The following is a 9,838-nucleotide window of genomic DNA, read 5'->3' on the forward strand; positions in this document are numbered from 1 at the left end:
GGGGAGCATTAAGGCTTAACCGGAAGAACGGCTTCTACTGCACTATTTTAGATGCGATTTTTTGTTTTTATCTGCGTTTTAGTAGGGTATGCCATGGCAATGCACACTAAGAAGGGATTTTCCGAAATTCCCTCACGGGAGAGAGAGGGAGAGCATTAAGGCTTAATCGAAAAAACGGCTTCTACTGTATTTTAAGTGCGATTTTTTGTTACGTTTAGTCTTCATTAAGTACTTAAGTGTATTAAATTAATAACATTTCAGACATTGTTATAAATATTTTTATATATTTTGATTTTTTAACCAAATGTTCGAACCTTTTTAAATTCGAATTTGTTATTGCGTATTGGTTCGATTACAGAACGATTATAAAAGTTCCAGAAAATTCATGAAATTGAAAACAGTTTGTTTGATTCTCAGCAATTCTCATCATTCTCGGCGATAGGTGTTATATAACAATTACTATGGTTGTTGAAATACTGAATATAAATGGGGTTTGCTTGCAAAACCTCCGCGGGAGAAGTCGCGGGTAACAGCTAGTATTAATATAAAATTCATTTAGTTGCGTTTAGAATTAGACTTAAAAAAATAATACATCTATGATGAAAATTTCTAAAAGGCTCTTAATATTTGATTTTGTTAACAGAAGCAAGTCATATAATAGCAAGAAGCAAGAAGCAAGTTATATGATAAAATATGTTATGTAGTCAAAGTCGTTTATAAGTTTTTATTATGAATAATATATCTAACGAAATTAATAGGTAAGACTATTTATATTTCTTCTACTTAAAAATTAAATATATTCGCATTTCTAGAGAATAAACTTGATATTAAGTAATTCGGGTCTACAAAAATTTTAATATTCCAGTGAGAGAGTCAAGGAAGAAGACATAATAGATATCATTGGACATTGGGGTAAATGGCAGTTGTTCTTGATGATACTTATGATATATATGAACATTCCTAACGAATGCAGCATGTTTGCAATAACATTTATGGCACCGAAAATAAATTATTGGTGCACGACACCATTAAACAGTTCTAATACTACCACTGAAAAATGGAAAAATTTTACTATTCCATTGGAAGAAATTGTCGATAAAGAGAAACCTAATCAGTGTGATGTTTATAGCATTACAGAGAAAGGAGAAAAGATTCGAGTACCCTGTCATTCCTGGGATTACGATCATTCATTTTACAAGTCGACCATAACTGAAAAAGTAAGAAGATCGAAATTATTTTATTCTTAAAAATAAAATTAATTTTTATTTTGTGAAATTTCAATTTAAAAATTCATTTTACAGTGGAATTTGGTATGCAAAAATGCATATTTACCGTCGTTAGTTCAATCTCTCTTCTTTTTCGGATATTTATTATCTACTTTTATCGGAGGACAATTATCAGATAAGTAAGATTTATTACCGTCATTTTTTAAGTTTTGCATATTAACATGAAATTTGTTTGTAATTTTAAGTATTTTCTAAATAGATTTGGCAGAAAACCCGTACTTTATTTAAGCTCGGCGTGGACATTTCTTTTCGGCATGATATGTACATTTTCTGAAAATTTCTGGTTGTTTGCAATATCTCGGTTTCTTCTCGGCCTAGGACAGGCATCTACCTGCTTAATTGTATATGTTCTTTGTACGTGTTATAAACATTAGTACATTTAAATGTTTGCACGAATTATATTTAATTAATTTAACGATTTTTTATGTATAGTAACTGAAGTTGTTGGAAAGGATTATAGAGTAATTGTGGGGTTTTTCAACAAAGTCGGTTGGGGATTAGGACAAATGATTATTCCTGGACTCGTCTGGCTTTTCAGAGACTGGTTTTATATAAACTTAATTTATACTTTGACTTATTTAATATTTCTTCTTTTGTGGTGGTAAGGATTTTCCTCTGCACCTTTGATTTTATTTTACGTTGTCTCATAATATCAATATTTAAATTTAAAACAATTCAATCCACAATAGGATTACACCCGAATCTCCGAGATGGCTTCTTTCTCAAGATCGAGTCAACGAAGCGGAAAACGTGACTATAAATGCGTTAAAAATAAACAAGAGAGAAATCGATCATTTGAACGAGAGACTAAAAATCATTTCCGAGTTGAACGAAAAGGTCATTAATTTTTTGAAAATATAACAAATAAATAACGAATGAACCTTTAAATCAACGTTCGTGAAATTTAAAATAATATCTTTTTAGGAAAACAAAAGAAACCAAAATAACCAGGCGACCTTTTCGGATATAATGAAATCTCCCAATTTACGAAGAATGTCTTTTATATTGTACGTTGCTTGGTAAGTTTTATTTTCGTTTAAATTTTCTGTAAGAACATTGTCGGTAGACTATATACGAAAGGCCTTTATTCGTTGGCTGTACAAAGAAGTTTCTTTACAGGATTTCCACCGTAATATCTTATTACGGGTTATCATTCTCGGCCGACGACATTGGGTTGGACGTGCTCTTATTCTTCTTTCTTTCTGCATTATTAGAAATACCGGCGAGTTTTTCATATTACTACTTTCAGCGATTTGTTGGTAGGAGATATACGCAAATAGCTTGCTTGATAGTAAGTGGATCGGCTTGTCTGGTAGCTATCGCTGTACCTAAAGGTGTGTTTCAAATATGTCCAATTATTTCTTTCAATGCTAAGTATTTTTTACAATTTTCAATAATTTTCATTGCAGATTTCCATAAAGTTCTCATTAGTTTAGCTGTTGTGTCCAAATTCAGTCTGTCCGTATCCTTTAGCTCGTTATATCTTCTATCGTCCGAGATTTATCCCACTGTAGTCCGCAACGTTGGTTTAGGATCTTGCTCGACGGTAGGAAGAATCGGAGCCATAGCTGCTCCTTTCATGAAAGAAGCGGTAAATACTAATGACGTAGTTTATGAATTTCTTAAAAAATTCTGTGTTAACCGTAATAGAGGTCTTGTCATTTCAGGCATCTCAAATAGACAGATCTTTTCCTTTGGCATTATTTGGTACCATGTCACTTATTGGAGGTTTATTAGTGTTTTTCTTACCGGAAACGAAAAACATGGAGTTGGCTGATACCATAGAACAAGGAGAAACTATTGGAAGGTTTGTTCTTAAAAAAAAAGAAACACTTTTTTGATTATTGGTTGATGATTCTAATAATAATAAGTTAGTTTAAATCGTAAAACGGTTCCGTCGTTACTAAGACTGATAGAGTATTAAATATGTAAATAATAATTTAGCTTTGTTTTTCAGGCATGAAGTATACGTGCTTACAAGGAATTTCGAGAAAGAAGATAATGCAAAAGAAAATTGAAGAAACAAGTTTGATGTTTACAATGCACTTAACTATTTGTGATAAGGTAGACAGTTATCTATGAATATTAATACTATAATAAATCTGCTGCTGCGATNCTGCCCAAGAGGAAAGACTCTATGTACATGGATTGCCTAGATAAATAAAATAGGAAATTTAATAGTATAATTGTTGAAAATGCTCAGTACATTTATATACATAATTTTTCTCAATTTTTTTCAATTTCATTACTTACTGCTTCTTTCATAAATGGAGCCGCTATTGCTCCTAAGCGCCCCATCATTGAACATGATCCTAAACCAACATTACGTACAACAGTTGGATAGATCTCAGCGGGTAATAAGTATATGGTAATTAATGATATCGACATACTGAACTTTGATACAACACTTAAAACAATTAGAATGATTGAAAAATCTGTAAAAGTAAATCCACACTTTGTATTTTTAATAATCGGACATTATTTGGTACCTTGTCACTTATCGGAGGTTTATTAGTGTTTTTCTTACCGGAAACGAAAAATATGGAGTTGGTGGATACCATAGAACAAGGAGAAACTATTGGAAGGTTTGTTCTTAAAAAAATACTTTTTAAATATTGGTTGATGACTCTAATAATAAGAAGTTAGTTCATTTTAAATCGTAAAACGGTTCCGTCGTTACTATAACCGATGGACTATCAAATATGTAATTAATAATTTCGCTGTTTTTCAGGCATAAAGTATACGTGCTTACAAGGAATTTCGAGAAAGAAGATTATGTAAAAGAAAATTGAAGAAATACGTTTGCTGTACTGTTTACAATGCACTTAACTATTTGTGATAAGATAAATAATTATTTATGAATAAAATTGCGTTTGTGGCATTATCTTTTATGATATTTTATTATCAAATATTTTTATACTTTTAATGATTATAAAATGGCAAAAGCCTTAATTTTCGGAGTAGAAATGAGTTTTATAATGTTTATAATAACCAGTAAAATCGTCATTATGTCTGACCTTACTAGAGATATGACCTGCAACCCCTTTATTTTCCTTACTCCCTCGATCTTTAACCAGAAAAATATAATAGCATCAATCCCCTAGTATACTAACCTCTATATAAAATTTTTGTCGAAAATTTCAGAAATTTTCGACAAAAAGCACAGGAGTTATTAAACTTCGAAAGGGTACACAACATACACAACATATATACAGAAAAAACCTCCGAAGTTTTTTTTTTTGCATTTCTATACGTTTTAAGGTCCCGAGTCCAAAAGTTAAAAATCTGGGGGTCATTTTTTACCGATTTCCATACTTTCTCTCTGTTATGTCATGGACCAAGTGAACCAATAGGACATTATTTATAATGCCCAGCCATTATGAATAATGACTAAAATGGCCGCGCAGCCTGATAAATATTGACCAGACGTTATGGATACAGCTACATTCCCTTTGAGCAATTTGTTGTTTTTTTAATCACCATTTTTTTTATTAAGAATTCTTTATTTTTGTGAATTATTTCAAATTATTTTAAAAACGGCATGAGATCTTTTAAAAGTAAGTATTATTACCTGTATTAATTAAACTAATGTTAACGAAAATATTAACAAACTTATACTTCAATCAAAAAAGAAACTTCTGGAGTGTCATTTTTGTTATATAAAAAGTTCATTGTTGTTAGTTTTAACCAGTAAGCATTCACGTACAAAAAGTAATACACGAGGTAATTGGTTTACTCTTTATTCTTGGTTTAAATTATTTCCATTAAAATATTCAGTAGTGGCATCGTGTAATAGAACGCAATAAAACTTCTGGCGTTTGTGTATTATACAATACAATGAAATTAACCTGTGATAAAATTGCCGATTGATAACAATGCAGCATAAGTAAATAAGACTATAGTCAGTGTTAATTCGTTTTAAAAAATCTGTCAAAACAATTGCAAAATATACATTATATTCTGCATAACTCTAAATTTTGCAGTTTTCCAATAATAAATTATTCCTATTATTATATCGAACACGTTTTATTTGGGACCTAAGGAGATTATACAACTCAAAACGATTAAACAAAATAGCAAATTTTTGGCTAGTACGATTTTCAAAACCCATTTCTGAAAATTATGATTTTACATTTAGCCTCTTATAGTTCTATAACCACGATTGAGCTTGAAGATTAATTAATTATTCATATAATAATTATTAAATTAGATTTTAGAATTTATCCGTTATTGTTTTTATGCTTTTTCACAATACCGGGTTTAATGAAATGTTACAAATATGTAATAATTTATACTGTTTAATATTTCGTAACAATTAAGCTCTAGCTATTCTATTTATAAACTGTGCTGTACAGCAAAATTAATAAAAGCAGATGCTAATTGTACACAATTATATATGAAATAAAACCATAAAATTGCCAAAAAAACACTTAAATAAGAAACACAATTACCAGAATTAAATAAAACGAATTAACAAAAATAAGACAGAACGTTTAATTATTCGTAATTTAACATTTCTTCTACAGAATAACAACTGTTCTTTCATATTTTGAATCATCATTCTCAGTCTATGATATCGGTGTAAACATACTATTCTACTCCCTGGCTACAATACCAGCTTCTGTCGTTTTTTAATCTGAAATACTATATAATTTCTTTAAGCATAAATGATCATATTTTATTTCCCTTTGCATTGTTTAACCTTTTTTTTTGAAACGATTATTATTATAAGCATAGTTTTGACCTTATTTTTACCAATAACTAAAAATTCACAATTGGATAACAACTTATCACAAGTAAAGAATTAAAAAAATTACGCATGATACGAAATAATTTATATCAAATAAAGCAATGTTTATTAAAGTATGGAAGACACAGTTTATTCAGATATTCGTAACAGAATTATCCTTAGTTACAGTAAATATGTCTAAAAATCTTCCTGAAGAGCATGTTTAGTTTATAATAATTTTCGTTACAGAGTTAAATTCTAGTAACTAATACTGTTTCAAAATTACTTGTTAAAGATATAGTGTTATCAGATATTTTTGAGTAACACAATTATATTTTGTTACAGGAAACACTTTTAATATTTTTGAAGAGGATTTTCATGTTTAAATTATTTTCGTTATAATATTAAATATAAATAAACTGTTATAAAATAATTTAAAAAAAAGGAGGTATAAAATTATCGTTCGTGAATAGTATTTCATAAGCTTGCAAATTTACAGTTAATAATGGTGCTCTACACTGAAAACAATTTTGAGCATTAAAATAGTCAAAATATGTATTGATTACTACAGTCATAATGATAGGTGTTCAAGGACTATAAACATCGCGTAGGGAGAAGTTAATTTAATTAATTGTTTCATTTATCGTGTAAAAAGTGTATGTTCAATTAAAAACAGAAGAATAACTAATTATAAAGATTTAAACAATTGTTTTACTATTGTGAGTACAAAATCAATCATCATTAGAGTATAAAATGTGGAATCGATATTGTATAGAATTGGTCAGGGGTTTTCAACTTGTATTCAACAGTAAAACTTTGAGGTCCCACAATAAAATCTTTATCGATAATCGGGAGTTCGGTATATTTAATAACAGATGGCATCACACATTAATTTTTTTATAATTTGTGGAATTTCGCATTATTTTTTAAAATGAAGATTTTCATCGCAATTCGACAAAATTATTATTTTTTAAATGTAAATTTTATATTATAGCATTGAATTATATCGTAACATAATTGAAAATTATCCGTATTCCTAATGGTCTTATTAACTCCTGTTTGGGTGCAGGGAAAGTCGAGCAAGAGTCCTTGTCTGTTGTTTTGCTTTCTTTACAACGATTTCTCAAATCTTTCTTAGTATTAATAAACTGTAATTTTTATAAATTAAAGTAACAATACTGGAGACATCTTTTGACAATTCTATGAGAATGTTTACACAATGCAAAACGCTTATAATTTTAAATGAAAAATTTTGCTAAAAATACAATTCGCAATTAGATTAAATCTAATAAACTTTTAAATACTTTTTTAAAATTACACTATAAATTTACCGATGTCTATAAATTAATTATTAACATTTATCCATTTTATACCGTACATAATCCTTATTTAAATTTACGTTACTTAATATGTTTTGCTTTTATTTTATTTTCCTTCTTTTTATTAGAAAGTAAGGGCTTCACTTTGATTTAGTTTATTGTCTTTGTATTTAAAAACTGCAAACCTACTTTAGTGTAAATTATAGACAAAAAGTTAATGATGCAAATAACTGAATATTACAAAAATATAACAACTTCAACACAACATGCTCAATACTTTTTACAACTGAACATAATTTGGAGTCCTTGCATTTGAGATTTTTAATAAAATTTTATGCAAATGACTATTCATATTTATTATTTTTTTTCTAACAATTTACCCGTGATGAAGTTTAATGTTTTGTAATGCATTTTTCGAAGAAATATGAGATATACCGATTTCATTTCCATTAATTATTATTGGATATTTTAAATTAACTTATTTGCTGTACTATTATCCTCCACTGCTTCTTGATTTTCTGATTTCTTTACAAGAACATAAGTTGTACATCTAAAATAATATAAATAAAAAACTTATTGTTAATATTTAAAAATACTTTGTTAAAAGGTAATAAAATATTCATTACAGCTCTTAAAGCTATAATAGAACTAGAATATTATTGCATGAAAAATATAGTACATTTACTGATTACTTTGTAAATGAAGATGCTACTAATAGCCAGCAAGAGATATATGAACTAACAAAACTTTGCGTTTTTACAAGATAAATTTAACAATTAAACATCTGTAACGACCTTATTTAATAAATTTAAATGATATAAAAATATTTATAAGTAACCTTTTTAAGGGGTCACGTTTCTACTAAGAGAATATGAATTGGCTTCGTAAGGACATGACTATTCCCCTAATTGCCTGTTAGGATTTGAGGAAAGACAGTAAGGCCTTTGAAGCTAGTGTATGAAACTCTCTAAATAATTTTCTGTATAAATGCATTTGATAAGATTTAAAACAGAACTTTTTAAGATTCTTCGTTGTAAAACGGCAATTTTCTATCTTCTATATACTACGGCAATTATAGTTATCAATAAATTATATTTCTTTATATTTTCGATAGTTAGAGATATTAATAGCGTTAGCACCAACTCTTAAAATCAGAAGTTACAGATCTTTATCGTCTTTACGATAATATCAAAATGACTCCTGAAAATGAAAACGAAATCCAGGAAATCCGTCCCACTTTTAAATTTGTATTATATTGGTAATTCATTTACATTGACTCGTTATAGCTTCATGGGGTCCAGGAGAATTTGAATTACGGGGCGTTTTATGAAACTGTAATGTTCACGTGCAACGAAATAAAACAACATAGTGTTTATGTTGGTTTTTTTTTCATGCATTTTTCCTGTAAGACGTCTCCTAGAAAAAGTTTTTGCAAAATCCTTTTTCGCATCCTTTGTATACTCTGTATACAAATTTTGGTGTCAGTCCGTTTATTGATTACAGTTACAAAGTGCTCTAAATAGGGAAACTAAATATGGTTACCCTGTATATAAAAACAAACAGTATATAAGTATCCCTCGTATAACACGGTAGTTACGTTCCGAAAACTACCGTGTTTTGCGAATCCGTGCTATACGAAACAAAACACAATGCAAGAAGGACTAATGCAAAACATAGGGTTACGTTACATTGCAGAAGTAAGCAAAGTATCCTATTTTTTCCGTTAGTAAGAGAAATGTGTTTATTAAACCAGGGCATACGTCAATAACATAACAAGAACCGATTTTTGAATGGCCCAAATACCCTGTACCACTAGGGATGTAACTACTGGTAAATGCGCTGTAGATGAAGAGTAAATTCTTAGAATATTATAGTGTTTAAGTTCGTTTGTCACATTCAAATCTTTCTCCTGTACTTATTTAATATTAGCAGACGCCATCACGCGTTATTGTGCCTCAAAATGTATCTACTATAAATGTATAACACTTCCCCGTGGGGGGATTTTTCGAAAAATCCCTTCTTAGTGTACATTCTCTTGACGTATCCTATTAAAACGCAAAAAACCGCATCTAAAATAGTATAAATAGAAGCAGAGTTCTTTACGGTAAGCCTTAATCCTGTCCATCTCCCGGGGGGATTTCCACATGTATATTATATAAAAACACGTGCGTATTCGAATGCAACGTTGTATCAAAATTTCAAAGGAATCGGTAGGAACAAACGAACATTACATTTTTATTTATATAGATAGATAGATGATGATCCGCTTTAGTTCATTTTCACAGAAAAGCAAACTTCGGGCGTCGTACTCGCGGAGTTAGCGCCATCTGTTGGACATAAAAGCCTTAATCCTAGATGATATCTTTTAATTTATATGAATGTTTAACGGAATAATATACAGCTTATGTCCACCCTGAAGTTCCATTGTAAATATTGGTGAAAGAATTTTTGAAATCGGACGAGAATTTCGGCGATTACCTCCAATTTAAAATATCCATTAATTA

General features: G+C 29.4%; 1 protein-coding gene across 2 annotated transcripts in view; it reads left to right on the forward strand.

Annotated features, from left to right (window-relative positions):
- Window positions 1-4,130, forward strand: part of LOC111615842 (solute carrier family 22 member 4-like) — a 10,140-nt gene extending 6,010 nt beyond the window's left edge. The window contains exons 2-13 of one of the 2 annotated variants that reach the window (XM_023357275.1): window positions 644-758; window positions 866-1,217; window positions 1,302-1,405; window positions 1,486-1,640; window positions 1,719-1,887; window positions 1,976-2,123; window positions 2,211-2,305; window positions 2,406-2,620; window positions 2,696-2,877; window positions 2,954-2,985; window positions 3,764-3,871; window positions 4,018-4,130. In XM_023357275.1, coding sequence (XP_023213043.1) covers window positions 730-758; window positions 866-1,217; window positions 1,302-1,405; window positions 1,486-1,640; window positions 1,719-1,887; window positions 1,976-2,123; window positions 2,211-2,305; window positions 2,406-2,620; window positions 2,696-2,877; window positions 2,954-2,985; window positions 3,764-3,871; window positions 4,018-4,078 — 1,650 coding nt within the window. In that variant the 5' untranslated portion in view covers window positions 644-729 and the 3' untranslated portion in view covers window positions 4,079-4,130. Of the gene's footprint in view, window positions 1-643; window positions 759-865; window positions 1,218-1,301; window positions 1,406-1,485; window positions 1,641-1,718; window positions 1,888-1,975; window positions 2,124-2,210; window positions 2,306-2,405; window positions 2,621-2,695; window positions 2,878-2,953; window positions 3,094-3,243; window positions 3,390-3,763; window positions 3,872-4,017 lie in introns of those variants that run through there. The other variant, XM_023357274.1, reaches the window with a different exon arrangement.
- Window positions 4,131-9,838: the final 5,708 nt, after the last annotated feature.

Source organism: Centruroides sculpturatus, unplaced genomic scaffold (assembly GCF_000671375.1).
Source record: "Centruroides sculpturatus isolate CEXI.00-Female unplaced genomic scaffold, Cexi_2.0 scaffold2089, whole genome shotgun sequence".
Lineage (NCBI taxonomy): Eukaryota > Metazoa > Arthropoda > Arachnida > Scorpiones > Buthidae > Centruroides > Centruroides sculpturatus.